The 20,344-nt window shown below is 50.2% G+C and overlaps 1 protein-coding gene across 1 annotated transcript in view; it reads right to left on the bottom strand.

Moving 5' to 3' along the window:
- Window positions 1–1,699: 1,699 nt before the first annotated feature.
- Window positions 1,700–20,344, bottom strand: part of ADAM19 (ADAM metallopeptidase domain 19) — a 75,128-nt gene continuing 56,483 nt past the window's right edge. The window contains exons 11-23 of the mRNA XM_007655294.3: window positions 19,410–19,549; window positions 17,053–17,230; window positions 14,829–14,918; window positions 12,831–13,026; window positions 12,026–12,134; window positions 11,406–11,610; window positions 10,673–10,750; window positions 10,447–10,555; window positions 9,622–9,763; window positions 8,195–8,279; window positions 6,631–6,855; window positions 4,189–4,347; window positions 1,700–2,956 (exon numbers count right to left, since the gene is read on the bottom strand). Of these exons, the coding sequence (XP_007653484.2) occupies window positions 2,903–2,956; window positions 4,189–4,347; window positions 6,631–6,855; window positions 8,195–8,279; window positions 9,622–9,763; window positions 10,447–10,555; window positions 10,673–10,750; window positions 11,406–11,610; window positions 12,026–12,134; window positions 12,831–13,026; window positions 14,829–14,918; window positions 17,053–17,230; window positions 19,410–19,549 (1,770 nt within the window). The 3' untranslated portion in view covers window positions 1,700–2,902. The remainder of the gene's footprint in view (window positions 2,957–4,188; window positions 4,348–6,630; window positions 6,856–8,194; window positions 8,280–9,621; window positions 9,764–10,446; window positions 10,556–10,672; window positions 10,751–11,405; window positions 11,611–12,025; window positions 12,135–12,830; window positions 13,027–14,828; window positions 14,919–17,052; window positions 17,231–19,409; window positions 19,550–20,344) is intronic.

Below are 20,344 nucleotides of genomic sequence, written 5' to 3'. Positions count from 1 at the left end.
GGCTTCCAAAGGTGAAAACTTGTCCTTCCAACCTAGGGCAGGAGCAGAATTCTCCACTGTGCAATGGTCCTGCTTAAGGAAGGATGTCTGCTAACCATCAGGATGGTGACATCGACAGAGGTGATGGAATCGCCATTCAAGAATGACGGAGGAACCTCGGTCCTTAGATTTCAGGACCGAGAACCTGAGCGAAGGAAAAATGGAAACTCCATGGTACCATGTGAAGTATAAAAGAGTGTTTTCTGGACTACAGTCTGCACTGTCATTTACAATCGGAATGGTGAAGTCCAAGCATACTTTCCACTGGGTTCAGTCACTTGGTTGAAGTGCCTGATAGACACGATGGGAGGCCACTTTAAGGATGATAAATTACACTCTGGATGACAATTCAGTTGCTCATACAGATTTGGCCAAAGAAAAGCTACACCCAGTTTCTCCCTTCCATGTTGCATCATTACTGGAGAAAGGAAGTACTATTTAAAACTATTTGCTTCCTTTCCATATTTGTTCAAAGAGAATTCATGTAAATGGCAAACACTGGATAAGGCTAAAGTGTCTGAAGCTTTAATCTGACATTACAGTGTCCACTTCCTGGGATTAAACTACTTTTCCAAGCATTTACGACAGTTCTGGCCTACTATAGATGGCCAATCGATGGTATTGATTGACTGAGGAGCAGTGATCTTAGAATCCCGGTTAGAAAAGACAATCCAACCACGGAAATTTCCGCCAGTACAGAATGGGTCTCTGGGATATTTCTTTTTCCAATCAGATCTCCCCTGCGCTTCCTTCCCGTGGCTCCTCTCCCTGAGGTGTCAGGGAGTTTCTGAGAGGAAACAAGAGAGAGACTGAAAATGACCAGAAAGGGAGATGGTCATTCCTGCAGCACAGCAATCCACAAAAGGGAGTGAAGTGGAGGGGCAAGAATGGCAAGCTTGGCTTAAATGCCGAAGGACATCCGCTATCCCTGAGGCCTCCCTGCCCCTCTCCGCATGCCCCCCTGGGGCCCTCATCGTACCACCTGCAGTTTGCTGGCACCTCAGCAAGGGAGCTATCACTGGGAGAAGGTTGGGGGAAGACTGACAACCAGAGACTCCGTCTCCTGCAATGCTGGCTGGACACAGCCCCACTTGTAAATCCCCAGCTCTATCTGGGAAAGCATGTCATCAAGAAGCAACATGGCCTAGAGGAAAGAGCCCAGGCCTGAAGTCAGAGAACCTGGGTTCTAATCCTGGCTCTGCCACTAGTCTGCTGTGTTACCTTAGGCAAGTCACTTCACTTCTCTCGGGCTCAGTTTCCTCATCTGTCAAATGGTGATTCAATACCTGCTCCTTGCCACCCTCTAGAAATAATAAATAATAATGATGGTATTTGTTAAGCACTTACTACATGCCAAGCACTGTTTTAGGCACCGGGGTAGATACAAGCCAAGTCAGGTTGGACACAGTCTCTGTCCCACATGGAGTTCATAGTCTTAATCCCATTTTACTGATGAGGGAGCTGAGGCACAGAGAAGTTAAATGACTTGCCCGAGGTCACGGAGCAGAGAAGTGGTGGAGTTGGAATTAAAACCCAGGTCCCTTCTGACTCCCAGGCCCACACTCTATCCACTAGGTCAGGCTGCTTCCCTAGACTGTGCACACTCCATGAGGGAAGGGACTGTGTGCAACCTGATAACCTTCTATATACTCCAGCCTTTAGTACACTGCTTGGCTAGTACAGTATTTTAAGTAAGCACTTAAATACCACTACTATCATCATCATCATCACCACCAAGCCCCCTGCTAGTTCCATTCAGCAAGCCTCAAAGCAGACATAAGAAGTCCAGAATGGAGTCAAAAAGCACAAGGTGTTGGATTGAAGCTTGAGAACAACCAGAGACACTTACCAGCGGCGATACTCACCAGCACTGAGTTCCTAATTACCATTGACCAGTCACTAGAGTACACCATCCCAAGATGGAGGGATTACTACCTTAAAGGGGAGACACAGGAGGTGGCAGGAAGTTACATCCCAGAGTCACATTGCGGCCTTTGACCGCCCCTAGCACCCACTAAAGAGGACTGGCTGAAGGCCGCAGAAGCAGAATGATGATGGGAAGCAGAATGATGATGGGAATTCATGACCTTTGGCATCGTGGGGCAGAGAGGCGCTCCAGTGTTATCAGCTTTCCAACCTGTATTTTCACTGGGGGCTCTCTGTAGTACCTGGCTGAATCTATCAGTGATCAATCTGAACAGACAGGCGGGGAGGGGCAGAGGGAGTGGAGGCAGAGGTTGCACATGAGCCTCCAGTGAAATCATTGGAATCACAAAAGTTCACAAAAACCACCCAGCCTGGTGAAGGTGGTAGAACCCCGGCGCTGGGCATCTTGACCTTAGTTAGACCTCCCTCGGTTCCTCTCCTGGGTCCCAGAGTTTCTTACAGCATCCTTGGATGGGGAGCTGAGCGTTGGTCGAGGAAGAGTAAAAGTCCTGTGTGTACTAGGTTCTGCCTGCCCAGGGATGGCTTCTTCAAAGCTGGGCAGCCCTCTGAGTTGGTCTAGGGAGACATCAGGGAGTCCCAGCTGCCTGGCTCCCCTTGAAGAATGGCCTGCACTCGATTCCCGATGAGAAGCTGCATCCACCCTTTTTCTCCAGCACTCGCTGTGTCTCCCAGCATCGTATATTGCACAATAACACTTGGGTTTCACTAGAAAAAAATCACTCTGGACTCCCAAAGAAGCTGAGGGTGCAGTGAGTCCAGGAGTCGGAGCGAGGGACGAAGAGGACAGAGACCGGTCCTACGGATTCCTCCCGATTGCAAGGGCAACGGATCCTATGTAGAGCCCAGAGGTGTCGTGGAACCAAAGCCAGTAGATTCCATGAGCGATGTCATTAGGGCTACTGGTTGGGCATCCGTCTTAGATTTTGGACCTTGTTGCTTCTCCTACTCCGTGGGACCGGAGATCTTGGGGCTTTGGAAAAAGAGGGAAAGGAAAAGACAAAAGCTAAATGCGAGGAGAATAAGTGGAAAATTAGCCATCATTTTCATTCAGGAAGCTGGAAGGGGTCCATCAGATAAGACCACATGGGTTTCTAGCCCAGCCTCTCCCTTTCTCCTTATTCCTAACATTTGAGTTCCTCCTTCTGTACTGGGATGAACTAATAAGTCTTCTGGGACTAACCGCCTTCCTCCCACAAGAATAAAAGGATCAGCTGTTCTAAGCTTTTTAAAGTCAGGGTGAGGAAAAGCTCCAGGGTAATCGTGGACAGAGAATAGGGATGGGACCGAGTTGTCCTTGAGCTAAAAACCAAGGCTTTACATCCTTCATCATTTCTTGAGAACTGAAGCAGTGTGGTCTAGTGAAAGAGCACAGGTCTGGGAGACAGGACCTGAGTTCTAATCCCAGCTCCACCACTTCTCTGCTGTGTCACCTTGTGCAAGACACTAATTCTCTGTGCCTCAGTTCCTCGTCGGTAAAATGGGGATTAAGGCTGTGAGCCCCATGTGGGCCATGGACGGTGTCCAACCTAATTAGCTTGTATCTACCCCGGCGCTTAGTACAGTGTTTAACACATAGTAAGTTTTTAACAAATACCCCCCAAAAAATAATAATTTCTCTTTGCCTCAGTTTCCTCAACTATAAAATTGGAATTAAATACCTGTTCTTTTTTCCCCCATAGACAGTGATCCCCTTATGGGCAGGGCCTATGCTTTATCTGATTGCATTGTAACTCAGTCAGTCATATTTATTGAGCACTTACTGGGTGCAGAGCACTTTACTAAGCACTTGGGATAGTACTGTGTTACTACCTAACAGATGCATTCCCTGACCGCAATGAGCTTACAGTCAATCTTCCCCTGAACATAGTACAGTGCTTGGCACGAAGTGTTTACCTATTTGCCACAATTAATAATTACAAATGATACGAAGTTTCAAATCCAGACTGATAATTCTCTACCACCCAGACCCTCCACCTGAGCTCCTGGAGGAGAAATGAAATAACCAGCCCCTGAAAAAACACACCGTCCATCCTCACTGTCCCCTGCACTTCCCCAGAACTCCGTCGACGAGCTGGACTGGGACGTTATCCCCCTGGACTCCAAAGGTCACTCTCAGGGGCCGCACTCGGGGGCCGTGGCTCACGGGCAGGGTCATCGGCAACCGCCTGTCCCTGGCTGGGTTTTCCTGCCGGACGCACGCACCTTTTGGACGGCTCTGGTCAGCGGTCGAGGTTGCCCTGGGCTCCTTCCAGCAGTAGATGGCAGCAGCGCCGAAGCAGGCACACTCCCGGGCACGACTTTCCTGCCGGGAACAGGGCTAGCGGGCAGGGCTTTCTGCGGCGGGCGGGGTCTGGAGAAATCCTGGAAGGGAAGCAAATGGGTTTCACGTGGACCTTGAAAAGCACACGGCTGGAGGCAAGAGCAACTACCAAAATGCAAAGGGGAATCTTTGCCCTCTCAAGCTCTTTGGAACTGACCACCATCCGAGGCTCCGTTGACTGAGCCGAGGGAGAGGCCGGAACCCGAGGCAGGGTTGGAAGGGGGTTGCCCCGAAGATCTGTGCTAGACGGGGTATTCCTCAAATGATCAGCAAGGCTTTCTCAAAGTTTCCACTTTCTTCTCTTCCTAGCCTTTCCCCTGAAGTGCTCCCAATAACCCAACCGATCGATCGGAGCTTCTGTTTCCTTCCCCTTTCCTGCCCACCCTCTGGTGGAGGGGCTAGTGAAGGAGACAAGAGGCCAGCAACAGGAGAGCATAGGATCTGGGCAGTCCACAAACTGGATCATGAGCCCTGGATGATCTGTGAGACAAAGGAGCAGAAGGATCAAAAGAGAATAGTAAATGGCTTTTAGGGATTTTTTTTTAAGAAAAGGACCCATCTGACAGCCCCCCATCTCTAAGCTGGAACCCAGCACCCTGACTTTAACCCAAAAAAAAGAATAAGAATCCTCCTTTAGACTGTAAACTCATTGTGGGCAGGGAATGTGACTGTTTCATTGTAATCTCCCAAGTGCTTAGTAGAGTGCTCTGCACACAGTAAGCGCTCAATTCACTTATTCATTCAGTCGTATTTATTGAGTGCTATGTGCACAGCACTGTACTAAACACTTGGGAGAGTACAATACAACTTCAGTAAATATGATTGACTGACCTTTCTGCCTTACAGTAAGGAGTCTGGCCAGCAGCTGTCTGCAGCTGGGAGAATCATTGCTCCTTCAGCAGCCTCCCAGGGCAGCTGATGCCTCAGAATGATGCCTCGGGGGAAACTGCTTCATGAGGTGACCTTATCCACCCATCAGCACGCAGCACCCAGCTTAGCTGTCCTGCCACAGGTGCTGCTTGAATAAGCAACAGGATGCCGGCAGACGGAAGACATCTCCGGGCTTCTGCGGCTCCGCCGAGGTCAGAAATGTCCAATCGGACCACTTCCTGCTATTTGTCTTTAAGAAAAGAGAGATGAGAGCAAGCAGGGACTCCCAGAATTCCTGAACAGCAGAGTCTCTGGGGGCCTTAGGGAGCCAAGAGAGGGGAGGGCACAAGGGAGGAAAATTCTGAGAACAAGAGAAAATAGAGGTGGAAATGGCGGGTGAGGCTTAATTCCAAATTCGCAGTTGGACTCCAATTCCTTTCCCCTCTCCTCTCCCTCCCTGCTGGCCTCCTGCTCTGTGCCACAGGGCGATTTAGGGTGAGTTTGGCTCTGTCCCCTGTGGAAGCTGTTTTGGAAAATGGCGGGAGTGGCAGGCAGTCCTCCCCCCTGCCTGCAGAGGCTCTCTCTCCGTCAGCTGAGCTAACTGTCTGTTGTGTTACCAGGAGGAAATACAGACATCTGGGGGAGCCATCCACGTGCGGGGCACCAGGGATATTTGTCATGAATTTCAGGTCACTTCCTGGCTTTGTTTGCTCCTTTTTCCTGCCAGTGGCTTTACTGCCGAGCTGGCCCTGGGATTTGGGCTACGGGATCCCTGTTTGCTTTGGCAGATCACATCCTCCGGAGATGTTGAGGCACAGCTGGATTCCGGCTGCCTTCTCTCTCCTCCCTTCCTCCTGGCCTGCAGTCCTACACCCCAAGGGACACGGGGTGAGCACAGCCTACATAATGCCAACTGGGTGGGTTTCTAGGAAGTTTAGAATGAAGAAAAAAATAGATTTTTCCTCCCTCACGCTCTCTCTTCTCTCTCCTTCCCATTCTCTACTGTCATGGACCAAGGTAAAGGGATTAGAGAATGACCCGAGATCCACTTGGAGTGACCGGATGTCCACATTTTAAGAGGACATGCCTTCGGTCCAAGGAAACATCTGCATCTCTGTCTAACTTCATTCTAAGGAGTGTGATCTGAGGACTTGTTTTTCATTTCTGGAAGTAAGTTGGAGAACAATGCTGTCCCCCCAGACAAGAGAAAAATCAGAAGCATGCAGGAAGAAGGAAGAAGTTTTGTCAATGTGGTATCCCTGTGTGGTTGTTTTGCTAACTGTCCCTGCTGACATGATAGAGTGGGATTAAAGTCAGTTCACTTTACTCATGATTTTCTTGTCTAACCTATTCCATCTCCCTGCAAGAGTTTCAGATACAGCTGTCCCACCTCTGCCAACCCTGGCTGGTACCAAGTAGGTATGCCAATAGCCACGGGAGCAGGATTATCTTACCTGAGAGACGACATAATTAGGCACCGGAGGCACTGGTCTGCTAGGAGGGGGCCGCCTTGCCAGATCTTTTGCTTCCACTCGGGGTGACGACCCTGGCGAGCTCCTGACGTCCCTCCTGATGCTGACCGGGAGAGGAGGAGGTGGGGTTCCACTGACCTTGTAGTCTGGGGGAGGGCGAGGAGGAGGCTGCGATGGTTTGCGTGGAATTTCAGGGGTGTTGATCATCTACACAGGAGGGGAAAGATAGCAACCCGACAAAGTATTAGTCTCAGTGCCTGCCTCTGGGGAGGCGGCATGGCCAAGCAGAAAGAACACAAGGCTGGAAGTCAGAAGATGCATATTCGAGTCTCAGTTCCACCCTTTGCCTGCTGCGTGGCTTTGGTCAAGTCATTTGACCTCTCTGTGCCTCTTTCAATCTGTAAAGTGGGAATTAAATACGTGCTCTCCCTCCTTCTTTGACTGAGACCGGAACTGTGTCCAATCTGATTACCCACTCTATCATTTAGCACATAGTAAGTGCTTAAGAAGTACTATTATTATTATTTCAAACACTCTACCATAGCTCATCTGTCTGGGCTGATGTCGGTGTGAATCTCCCTGGAAGTCAGTGGAATAGACTAGATGATCGTTCAAAGTTCCTTCCAGCCCTTGAATGTAATGAACTCTACAAGGCACTAGGAGGGCGTGGGAAGGGGTTGTTGGGAAGAGATTATGAAATGTGATGTCTGGGCGAGGATGCAACCTTCAGAGAAGCAGCGTGGGCTAAGGGAAAGAGCACGGGAATCCGAAGACCTGGATTCTAATTCCAGCTCTGTCAATTGCTGGCAGTGTTACCTTGGGCAGATCACTAAACTTTTCTGTGCCTTACTTTCCTCAACTGTAAAATGGGGATTAAATACCTGTTCTCCCTCCTACTTAGATTGTGAGCCCCATGCGAGATGGGGACTGTGTCTGATCTAATTAACTCAGAGCTTAGAACAGTGCTTTGCACATATTAAGCGCATAATACCATTCAAAAGAAGAATAACAATCTCAAACAGGTCAGTGAAACCAGTCTTAGTGAGGTAAAAAGGGACCGATTTTTACCAGCTCAATGAGAAAGCAAGATTCAATAATAATAATAATAATAATGTTGGTATTTGTTAAGCACTTACTATGTGCAGAGCACTGTTCTAAGCGCTGGGGGAGATACAGGGTAATCAGGTTGTCCCACGTGAGGCTCACAGTCTTCATCCCCATTTGGCAGATGAGGTAACTGAGGCACAGAGAAGTTAAATGACTTGCCCACAGTCACACAGCTGACAAGTGGCAGGAAGGTATGTTGCAGAGTTCAGCCCAGAAAGATGAAGAAACTTGCCTTGGTGTGGAGCTGGGACTAGAATTTAGGACTCCTGACCCTCACATTCTTTCCCTGGGCCCCACCGTCTCCTCACTACCTCATGTGGGCTCAGACAGATCTTGCGGGAAAACTCAAAGTGGATGGAAGCAGGGTTAAGAGCAGCTGATAAGATGTGTGTCTGCAGGATTCGGGGACAGAGAAAAATTGGGTGTCCAAAATCCTTACCTTACGTTTACCCTGAGGCGTTTGCAGGTTGAAGGTTGGGTTGGCATGGCCACTTCCTCCTTTCTGAGCTACCTTGAAGGGACACCTAGAAACAAGGGTCGGGGGGGGGAAAGCAGTGTTTACTGGTCTGTTTGGGAGCAAAGTTCAGCTCAGAATCCAACCTGGGGAAACATCATTTCTGGACTAAATCTCCACCCAATCCCTTTCAGGTGGTGATCAGATACTGTCCAGTAAAGGACAAGTGAAACCACAGCCAGAACTACTATGCGAAGCCAAAGAAGAGGCATCCGAGGCTTTGACAGAGTGGTCCTGACAGAGGCATCCTTCAGGGTAAAAGACCAGGCTGCTACTCGAAGGATCCAAATGAGGCTTGAAAGGCTTAAGAGCTACAGAAACCCCCCCCAGAGTGAGTGATGAGCACCCCAAAAACCAGGCTAGTTGTATCACTTTGGAAACTGGACAGCTTTGTAAGCATGAAGGATTCTCCCTTTTTTCCAGTGACCCCACCAGCACCCACTCAACAGAGATACCGTTCTCTCTACAGATACTTGCAGGCCAGTATAGCACTCCCCTTCCTCCTTGGATTTCTGGTCTGTTAGTGGTGGGTTGGTTTCTGTCTTCCCCATTACTGCCCGAGTACACGGCTACCACTAAAGCTTGCAGAGAATGGGCGGGCCACACCAATCAGTGGCATTTATAGAGCGCTTGCTGTGTGCAGAACACTATTACAAGCATTTATCTCCAACTCTTGGCAGCAACCAGACCGGACCCCCAGTTCCCCCAACCCTCACACTCAGCAGGCAGGACCTAGGCTTGGGCCATTCCAAAGCAAAGCCTCCCTTGGAACTCAGTGGCCTTCCCTGGAACTCAGTGCTGCTCTCCTGGCTGTGCACTGCTCGCAGACCTCAAGAAGCCACCATCACGGCTCAAAGGCAGACAGGATTAATTAATTATTATAGTATCTGTGAAGCGCATACTATGTGCCAAGCATTGTTCTAAGCTCTGGGATAGATACAGGGTAATCAGGTTGTCCCACGTGGGGCTCATGGTCTTCATCCCCATTTTACAAATGAAGTAACTGAGACACAGAGGAATCAAGTGGCTTGCCCAAGGTCACAGAGCAGATGAGTGACGGGGCCAGAATTAGAACCCACGTCCTCTGACTCCCAAGTCTGTGCTCTTTCCACTAAGGGTCCTCAGCCCCACTGCTGCAGGGCGTGTGGATCGGTGATTCCAGGTGACACAGAGGTGCTCAATACTACTTGCTGATCAACTAGCTTGAGGGAGGCCTCATTTTCTCCAACCAAGCAATGAGATTGGGGCTCCCCACCTCCCTGGCACATTGGCAGAACGTTTTGAGATCGGGGAGGAGAGTTACCGGGGGACTTCAAAACAACCGTAGAGGGTGAGGCCTGGCCGAAACGCACCGAAACGGCTGCCTCCACTTGGAGGGGAGAGCAGGGGTCTTGAGTGGGCTCAGTTTGTTGCACCGGTAGTAGCAGATGACCACGCTGAGAGCCAGCAGCAGCACGATTCCCACCAGGACTCCTGCCACCATCGGGGCACTGCCTGGAGGAAAAAGGACACAGGAAATCATGTTGAAGGAGAAGGGCATGTTCTCCGACGGTGATCCGCAAAACAGATACTCCAGTGTGAGGGTTGACGTGAGATGCTGGAACCCAAAGGTTGTAGGGGCAAGTACCTTTGAAAGGTAAGAAATCCCCTGGTGTTTTTCAGGCCAGGTTTCCCATTGGCTTCATTTCCCTTTATCTGTATCTCTATGTCCCAGGTACATCCAGATAAACTAGTGATGACTCCATGTGTTTGGAACTGTCCTTCCCTTCTCTCTTCCCATAACAGTAATAATAATAACAATAGTATTTGTTAAGAGCTTACTATGTGTCAAGCACTGTTCTAAGCCCTGGGGTAGATATGCGCTAAAAGGGTTGGACACATTCCCTGTCCCACATGGGGCTCACAGTCTTAATCCCCATTTTACAGATGAGAGAACAGCCAAGTGAAGTGACTTGACCAAGGTCACACAGAAGACAAGGGGCAGAGCCACTTGACTGGGTCTGACTGGCACTTCCTGGGACTTGAGCCCAGATCCTTCTGACTCTCAAGCCCATACTCTAATCAAAAGGCCATGCTGCCTAGGCTCTGCATGTGGCCTCCAGGTTCTCCAGTTCCCCCTTCTTCCGCAGTCCCCTCCCCAGCATCCTTAATCTGGCCCAAGGAAAAGTTCCACTCACTCTGTGGGGGCATGGGCCCGCTGTCGATGCTGCCCCCGTTGCCAGCCCTTTTGCAAAATGGCGGGGCCCAGCCCTGGGAGCAGTGACAGTTTCGGTTGTTGTTGCAGACCTGGGATGGGGGAGATGGGAGAGAGCAGAGATTAGGAGTTCCTCTCCACCAGATTGCGTTGAACACTCGGGCCCCCGGGAGTCCTTCCTTCCACTGGAGGGATCCAGAAAGACCTACCCCATGGCCATTGCATTTCTCCCCGCAGCCTCTGGTTTCAAAGAAGGATGTGTTCCTGCACTGGCCCTCGAAGCAAATCTGCAGGAGTAAGCAGAGTCACATCAACTACTCTGGGATCCCGAGAGCCAGAATTCTAACCGCTCAGCGTGCTCCTTCCGCATCACATCACTAAGTTCTCAAAGGTCCTGGGAGGGAGGGGGGGGAAGGGGGGGGAAGGGAGGGGGCAGGAATTAGCATTCTTCACAAGAAACCTAATATTAATACTAATGATTGCATTCATTAAGTACTCTGTGCCAAGCATTGTACTAAGCACTGAGGTAGACACGAGGTAATCAGATCAGACACAGTTCCTGTCCCATATAGGGCTCTGTCTAAGCAGGAAGAACAGTACATAATCCCCATTCTACAGATGAGGAAACTGAGACACAGAGAAGTTAAGCAACCTGCCCAAGATCAGACAGCAGGTAAGTGGCCGATCTTCATTAGAACCCAGGGCTCCTGATTCTCTGGCCCATGCTTTTTCCACTAGGCCACGCTGCTTCTCCCTGGATTTCAGACAGGGAAACTGAAATGAAGAAATGTGAACTAATGACTGACAGCCATGGGTCATCAGTGATTGGTGAAGTGAGGCTTGGAGATTTCTGAAACCCCCTCCCACCTCCTTTAGCCTGAACCTTCTTTCTCCCTCTCCATGTCCCAACCTCCCACCACTCAGGCAAGCGGTGAGACGTACGTGATTGAAGCCACACTTTGTGCCGGTCATCACCAGGCCTGGGTCCAGCATGTCTCCCTCTTCCTCGGGGCCCCGGTACACGTGGGTCCCCCGGCACTGGATCTGCCTCCCGTCCAGCAGGATGGTGGTGTCTATTGGTACCGCGTTGGACTCGAGGGGTTTGCTCGCAGAGCTCTGGCACTGGATCTTTCCACATTTAGCGTCTCTGCTCCCCAAGAAGAGAGAGACAGATCCAAGTCAGGATGGGCAGAAGCCTAACCTGCACCAACGGTGAACTAGAACCATGGGCTTGCCACGCCAGTCAGTGGTACTGTTAGAAGTAGAGCCCCAAGGGACTCCGTAAACTCTATTCTGGGATCGGCATCAATTCCTCCCCACCTACATCTTTGCAAGTAGGGACAGAGTAATTGCTGAAGAGGCACACTCGCTACGATCAATGCAAAAAGGCTAAGGTCGAGGGCAGACTGGATTGTGTTTGGCTTCAGGGCCCATGCAGGGGCTTACAGAATTACAGTTCCACTAACAGAAGGTTAAAGGGACATGGGGCTTGGGAGCGATAGGGCCATCTGGCCATTTTCCAGACCCAGTTTTCATGCCCAAGACACCACGCGGCTTCCCACCTTGTGTCACATTTCCGGTGTCTTCCGTACATGTCCTTCCCACAGTTCCCAAAGGTGTCGCCGGCCGCGTTCACCTTCTCGAAACAGAGGTCGGGAGCAGGTCGGGCTCCTGAATGCGGGAAAGGCAGCAGTTACTAAGTTCGTTCCTACTGGGGAGCTCAGAGCAAGGTGCCAACTTGGCCTCATTCAAAACAGCAATTTTCTGCCCAAATCAAGAGGCTCAGGTGTAACCCCCAGACACCCCGGGAAAGGCTGGGACCGGGACCCCTGCCTCTCCGCTCAGCCCCGAGCTCGTCAGCCCACGCTGCAGTGCCAAACACGATGCCCTATTAAGGCCAGTCCCACCCTCCTGCCTACAAAGGAGAGACCGGAGGGGATGGAGAATGGACACTGACAGGTGAGAAAGTTCTTTATTATAGTGACAGAAATCTGGACTTGAAATTTACTGGGCACTGAAAATTTTTCCAAAATGCTTTCACATCAATGATTGCATTGTATTTTTCAAATACCCCTAAACTACTCTAGTGTACTCTCCCAAGTGCTTAGTACAGTGCCCTGCACACTGGAAGCACTCAACCACTGACACTTGCTCGATAACCCTCTGAAGTAGGGAGGGGCAGGTCCTGTGTGATCCCCATTTCACAGATGAGGAATCAGACATGAAAATCATGTGATTTGCCCAAAATCAGTTGGACAAGATCAATGGCAGACTTTAAGCTAGGAAGGGGCTCAGTCCCCCAAGCCCAGTTCTTTCTCCCACGCCACGCTTCCTCCTACTTTTTCAAGGGGAAACGGAAGCGCTTACCGGGCCCCCAGAGCTGCTGGCACTGCTGCTGGTAGGTGAGGCACATGCCGTTGTAGCAGAATGCTTGCTCTCCCTCACATGGGGTGCCGTCCATCTTGTAGAAGTTGGTCGGGCACAGGGGTGTTTTGCCAGTGCAATACTCTGAGAGATCGCACTGCTGAGATTGCTCTCGGCACAGAGTGCCAGGGGCCATGAGCTGAGGAGGAAGACAAGAGAGGAGAACGTAAGTCCTAGTCACTTCAGCTCCAGCTGCAAAGGTCCTACCAATTAAACATCAGATGCATTCTGGGTCACAGACTCAGGTCCCCTGGCTCTGGGGAGAATTCCACGACCTTCGCTTCACTCCCACCCGAAGGACTCCCGGGACCACCACAGTGTCACTGGGGCCTCCCCCCAGTCAGCATCCTGGGCATTTGGCCAGGGATTGGGCCTCCCAACTCATATGGTACTCTCCCCAAGCCCTTAGTACTGTGCTCTGCGCTCTACTGTGCTCTACTGATTTACCAGTAGAGCCAGATCTACTTCATCAGGACTCTAGTCATAGCCCAGAGTGGAAGGGGCTGCTGCTAAGCCAGCAAGGGTGCTAGAAATTCCCACTTGTGTTTTATGTTTTACAGCTGGAATCCCTGGAGATTGAGGTTCCCCGACTGTGAGTGGAGGGTGGGGCACGGTCAGCCCAGCTCAGCCCCCTACCAAGGGGAGCCCTCTGCCTGGCTGACTGGCCTGCAGCCCCTCAGAAGTTTCCCCCAGATCGTTCCACTACCAATAATTCTCCCCTGCCTACATGTGCACTGCGTATAAGCCCCACCCACACTTCCTAAGGCCCTCCCACCCTCATTCTTTCCAACTCCTTTACCTGCTTTCCAACCCACTGAGACCTAGAGAACTAAGCAGAAAGACTCTAAGAGCCCCCAGACCAGATTCCCATGAAACCCAAAGGAAAAAGGAAGCAGCAAGAGTGGGAAAAACTGCTGCTTCATTTTCATTAAGTTTGTCGTCTGATTTCTCTTGGGCCCTGGGCACATTTTCTTGGCTGGTAACAACGTGTTGCCAAGGCAACTGATGAGGGCCTTAGCTGGGAAGATGCCAGATCTCTCAGGCCCCGCTGTTGGCAGCACCGCCCCTCCCCTGCAGGAAAAACCTACACAAGCTCCAGGGAATGAGGATGCTTTGCTCCTGCAGATCTGGCCAGCAAGAATACTGAGATCTGAGCTGGAGCATGTTGCCTGGAAAGCTAAGCAGTCACGGCCCTCCGCTAGGCAAAGCCTCAGGGAACTGGTCGCCCAAGGGAACCCCAAGGGCTAACAGGCCAGGCAAGTTCTCTGGCCAAAGTCACACATACACAAACACACAGACACACACTCATTCACCTTCTCATTCACTCAGTTACCTCCCATGCAAGAGTCTTGCAGGCTGTATTTTCCTGGAGAAATGAAAGCCTGAAATTAACCTAGCGTGACAGGCTGATAGGAATCGTGCTGAGAGAGAACCGTGGAGGCAGGCAGGAGCGAGAAAGGGGGAGGTGGTGGGGACCGGCACGTGTGATTGATTCTTGACAAAGACATGTTGACGTTTTGTTGGCAAGCCTCGTTCAGCAACAGCCAACAAAGCTCAGGACCCATCACCCCTATTCAGAGACCTAGTCTGTGGTGGAGCACGTGATTCAGGGCTGTAGCTAGGTCCTAAACAGGAACAGGAGGTAACAGAAATCAGACTGAGCTGGGACAACGGCTCCAATCACTCGCTATTTTAAGAAAAGGGCAAGTTGCTCTCTTGGTAAGTACAGTTCCAGCCGGACACAGGGGGATGGCTTAGATGTGTTCAACGTCCCGGACACCCAGTTCCTTCCAGCGCTAGGATTCTAACTTCATGAGCCTCCTTCCTCCCCTGGACGGGAATTAAAAGTCACACAGTCATTCTCTTCATTCCCTAGTCTTCCTTTTTCTTCCTCCTTCTCCCTTAGTCAGAACAAAGAGATGATGGATGGTGGAAACTCACCTTACACTGATGACAGCATGAGCCATGCGCACACTCTGCCCCAGCCTTCAGGGTGCAGTTAGAAGCATTGCAGCAAGGATTGCTACACTCCTAGGGGAGACACAGAGAACCAGGATGGGGTTTACAGGTTGGATGTGCAGGTGTCCAAGGACTCTGCTTGGGGGGGGTGGGGGTCGGGGTCCCATTACCCTCTCTCCCCTGATTCTACTCTTCCTTCCTCATGCTGCCCAGCAGGGACTGAGCTGCCCATCCAAGACAGAGACACCCAGGAAACACCATCACAGGACAGGGATATTGCCTATTAATGCTACTGTACTCACTCCAGTCCCCTTGCACTTGAATTTGAGCCCTTATTCACCCCTACCTCAGCCCCACAGCATTTATGTCCATCACCTTGCCTCTTCCTACCTCTCCTCCCTTCTCTCTTTCTACAGCCCACCCACCACGCTCCGCTCCTCTGACGCTCACCTCCTCACCGTCCCCCGTTCACGCCTATCCCACCGTCAACCTCTGGCCCACATCCTACCGCTGTCCTGGAATGCCCTCCCTCTTCATCTCCGCCAAACTCTCTTCCCCGCTTCAAAGCCCTACTGAGAGTTCACCTCCTCCAAGAGGTCTTCCCAGACTGAGCTTCCCCTTTTCCCTCTGCTGCCTCTCTACCCCCCTTCACTTCCCCTCAGCTAAGCCCCCTTTCCCCTCCTTTCCCTCTGCTCTTCCCCCCCCTTCCCCTCCCCTCAGCGTTGTGGTCGTCCGCTCATTTGTATATATTTTTATTACCCTATTTATTTTGTTAATGAGATGTACTTCACCTTGATTCTATTTATTGCTATTGTTTTAATGAGATGTATATCCCCTTGATTCTATTTATTGCTATTGTTTTTATCTGTCTCCCCCGATTAGACTGTAAGTCCATCAGTGGGCAGGGACTGTCTCTATCTGTTGCCGATTTGTATATTACAAGCGCTTAGTACAGTGCTCTGCATATAGTAAACGCTCAATAAATACTATTGAATGAATGAAAGAAACTCACAATCTAGCAAGATTGAGCAACACTAAACTACATTATAGGAAGGGGGAAGCAGAAGATTTTAAAAATATGTACATCAATGCTGCCTCACTAGACCAGAGGGCAGAGAGAGCAGTGAGGGCAGTATGTATTTTTTTTTAAATCCAAGTTATTTGTTGAGAGCTTTCTATGTGCCAGGCACTGTACTAAGCACTAGGTAGCTACAGGCTAATCAGGTTGGACACAGTCCATATCCCTCGTGGAACTCACAGTCTTAATCACCATTTTACAGATGAGGTAACGGAGGCACAGAAAAGTGAAGTGACTTGCCCAAGGTCACATAGCAGACAACAGGCAGAGCCAAGGTTAGAACCCAAGTCCTCCTGACTCCCAGGCGCGTGTTCTATCCACTAGGCCATGCAGCCTTCCACTATTGTTCTGAGTCTCATGGGAACATACTGCATCCCACCTCATCTCTCCTGTCTGAATGGGCTACACTGCCCTTGACCAAAGTGAGCTTTAAAGAAGTGACCGAACAAGCGGTGAAACATCCACACAAGACAGCCGCAGAAGGTCCTTGTTACAGTTCTGATTTCGGCAGCTATAGCTCACTGCAACACTTCCCCACTCTCCCCAAACATCTAAACGGTGACTAAATTTAATATCCCATTCTCGAGCTGGGGGAAGCACTTTTCCATTACATGGATGTCTTTGCACTGACTAAGGGCTGACGCTGCTTCCATGGATGTTTTTTCCCCGCACTGCACACCAGTGAATAAAATCTGACACTCCAACCTGCCATATGGGCCCTAGTCACATGCCTCCACTATCCCTGTGATCACCGGGGCTGGACACCCACCAAAAACATCGGCTGCTTGTTTCCGGAGCTAAACTTGCAGATCCGTGGGCCCTGGGTGGGTACGGTGTGAACACGCCGGAGGGGTTGCATATGACAGTGTGTGAAGACAACTAAAGTCAACTGAGTGTCAGGCTTCCAACTTCAACAGAAGTCAATTTTCCAAAGGGATTAAGGGCTCTCCTCAGTCAAGCTCTAGAAACAGCTCTTCCTCTAAACATATGTGCAAGCTATGACCAGGGCTGCCCGGTAGATATGAAGGAGAAAGAGGGAAGGGGTCTCCCCCTGTATCTGGACAATGCACCTGGGTCCAAGGAGGGTTTCCCCCGCACTTGAAACAACAGCCCTGCTACACAACTCACCTCCTCCTCTCCACAGTCACACTCTTCCCCATCTTCCAGGTACCCGTTTCCACACCTCTGGCCTCCATACAGGGTCCGGGTGTCTGGCATGTTCAAGAGGCACATTCCTCCACCTGACTGAAGGTACCGGTCCAACTCCTTCCTGTTGCATCTATTGAACACCTTGGGGAATGGGTGCCTGTCAGAGAGACCCACATTTGGAATTACTGAAATGAGCAACAGGTCAGAAACATGTCCAAACACCTTTCCTTGGTTTCTTGGGGTTGCAGTGAGCAGGGGATGTGTTTGCATTGTACCCTCTGATGTGAGTGCTCAGCACACGGTACTCTCTCAGTAAATACCACTCATTGCTTGACTGCAATGACCCAGATGACCTTGGGTACACTCATTTCACACCTGCACCAATACTCACCCTTTAGTTTAGAATTCTGCGACTGGCTTTTCTCCTCAGTGAAAATAATAATAATAATTATGGTATTTGTTAAGTATTTCCTATATGCCAAGCGCTGTTCTAACCGCTGGGGTAGATACAAGGTCAACAGGTTGTCCCACGTGGGGCTCATGGTCTTAATCCCCATTTTACAGATGAGATAACTGAAGCCCAGAGAAGTTAAGTGACTTGCCCAAGATCACACAGCAGACATGTGGCAGAGTAGGGATTAGTACCCACGTCCTCTTACTCCCAAGCCCGTGGTCTTTCCACTAAGCCAAGCTGCTTCCCAATGTTAACCAAAGTCTTCCACCCTGCCGCCCCACTGGACAGCTTTTTCTCACACAGTATGGGAAAGATGCTTAGAAATCTGTGGGTGCTTGTGTGAATGCTGGAGTGGGGGAAGGGAAGACCTGTACTCCAATTCCTTCTTCCAGGTCACCACAATAATGCTTAGCGCACCAAAGTGGGAATTTACTAAATGGAGCTTTGATGGCCTTAAAGGGCCTCAGGGGTTTCTGGGAAGGCAAAAAGAAATAACTGACTTGAAAATACTTTGGAAAAGTAAAAGTATTATATAAAATCAAGATATCATGATCATCATTACCATCGTTAATAATAATTAGTAATATATTTTCTTGCAACTTAGCAAGAAGTGTCACTGATTCCAAAGGCGGTAGCTCAGGTGCTGGGAGAATCTGGCTAAGTATTACCTGGTTGATAGCAGTGACTTGTGCTAAATGGAGCAGTGATTTCAGGGCTGAAAAGTCTTACCTTTCTAAGCAAGGGAGAAAGAGAACACTTCCTTGTTCTACATGAGGAACTGGTGGTCTACCTCCTAAACCCTTGGGGATGCACGGTATAGTAACCTCTTCTCAAAATAATTATGTAATTTCTCTTTCCTTTTTCCGCTATCCTTCGTCAAGCCTGAACTCTGAAGCTTTCAAGGCCATCAGGGCCACAAGCACCCAACACTGGAACTAGATTTGGGTTGTAAAGCCAAATGAGAACCAGCGTGGCTAGTGGAGAAAGCATGGGACTGTGAGTCAGAAAGACCTGAGGACCTGGGTTCTAATCCTGACTCTGCCACTTGTCTGCTAGGTGATCTTGGGCAAGTCACTTAACTTCTCTGGGCCTCAGTTCCCTCATATGTAAAATGGAGATTAATACTGTGAGCCCTACATGGGAGTATGGATTATGTCCAACCTGATTAGCTTGTATCTACTCCAGAGTTTAGTACAGTGGCTGGCACATAGTAAGCGCTTAACAAATACCATAAAAATGATAATTATTCTTACTATGGTATTTTCTAAGCACTCACTATGTGCCAAGCACTCTGCTAAGTGCTAGAGAAGCAATCGTATTTATTGAGCACTTACTATTTGTCAAGCACTGCATACAAGTCAATCGGTCGGACATAGTCCCTGTCCCACCTGGGGCTCACAGAGAAGTTAAGTGACTTGCCCAAGGTCACGCATCAGGCAACTGGCAGAGCTAGGATTGGAACTCAGGTCCACTGACTCCCAGACCCGTGTTCTTTCCACTAGGCTTGTGGTTCACAGTCTCAGGGGAAGGAAGAACAGGCATTTAATCCCCATCTTACAGATGAGGAAACTGGGACACAGAGAAATTAACTGCCTTGCCCCCTGTCCACAGTAGGCCAGGAGTGGAGTTGGGATTAAAACTTAGGTCTCCTGACTCACAGTCCGGTGTTCTGTCCATTAGGTCACATTGCTTCTCTGTCATGATGCAGGTTCCCTCTATCCCAGGGGCAGCATTGGCAGATGTCACCCCATTCGTTCCAGGTGCCCTGACAAGGTCAGCTTCACATGCTGCCTCAGAGCCTCCTTGGAAGAGCAGGGAGAAAAGCTGGCCCTTCCTGCCCTTCCCCTCAAATGACCTCTGCCCCAGGAAGCCTAGGACTCACCCTGTGGCGGAGGCCATGATGCAGCCTCCCTCCTCGGCACTGGCGGAGCAGCAGCCGGTAGAGTCGTGGCTCATGCCAAAGTTGTGGCCCATCTCATGAGCCATGGTAGCGGCCACACCAATGGCGTTCTCTGAGTGGTCCTGAGAGGGGACAGAGTCTGGTTAGGGGAAGAACTCCCAGCCTTCTGCATGCCTGGAACCAGGTGACCTCCTGGCCATTCCCTCCTGATTCCAGTAATAGTGATATCTGTTAAGCATTTACTATGGAGAACAGGCACTGAGCCCCCATTTTACAGTTGAATAAACAGAGATTCAGAAAAGTAAAGGGATTTGCCCAAGGTCATGCAGCAGACAAGTGGCAGAGTTGGGATTAGAACCCAAGTCTCCTGACACTCAGGTCTGTGCTCTTCCCATTAGGCCAGACTGCTTCCCAAAGAGTAGAATCTTCCTCTCCCACCAGGAACCGGAAGGGTCAAATTTCCAAATTACTGGGGTGATTTGGAGATAACTAACCCTTCGCTATGCTTGTGCCAGTATGGAGAAAGAGACAGATAGGCAGTCAGACATAAGTGGGTTTATATACACGACCTCCCGTGACTTTCAGCCATAATGCTATTACAAAAGGAGATGTATGTAAAAACATAGGGAGCAACATGGCTCCCGCTGTCATAGCGATCTGTTGTTTCCCACCCGCTGTGACAGATTGTACGAGATTCCCAAATTGCATTCGGGGTCTGGGCTAGTTCCAGCACTCAAGTTCCCAACCAGAGCCAACCGGACATCCCACCACCACCACTTCTCTAACCCATGACGAACGGGCCCGTTTACACCGAACAAGTGCCCTCACACCAGGCTGAGATACCAGCCCAGATCTTCACCTGCTTTTACTTCCTTTTCTCCCCTGCTCCCCACTCGGGTTGCTGTTTATAGGAGGTC

Source organism: Ornithorhynchus anatinus, chromosome X1 (assembly GCF_004115215.2).
Source record: "Ornithorhynchus anatinus isolate Pmale09 chromosome X1, mOrnAna1.pri.v4, whole genome shotgun sequence".
Classification (NCBI taxonomy): Eukaryota; Metazoa; Chordata; class Mammalia; order Monotremata; family Ornithorhynchidae; genus Ornithorhynchus; species Ornithorhynchus anatinus.
This window is presented reverse-complemented; position numbering and strand designations above follow the sequence as displayed.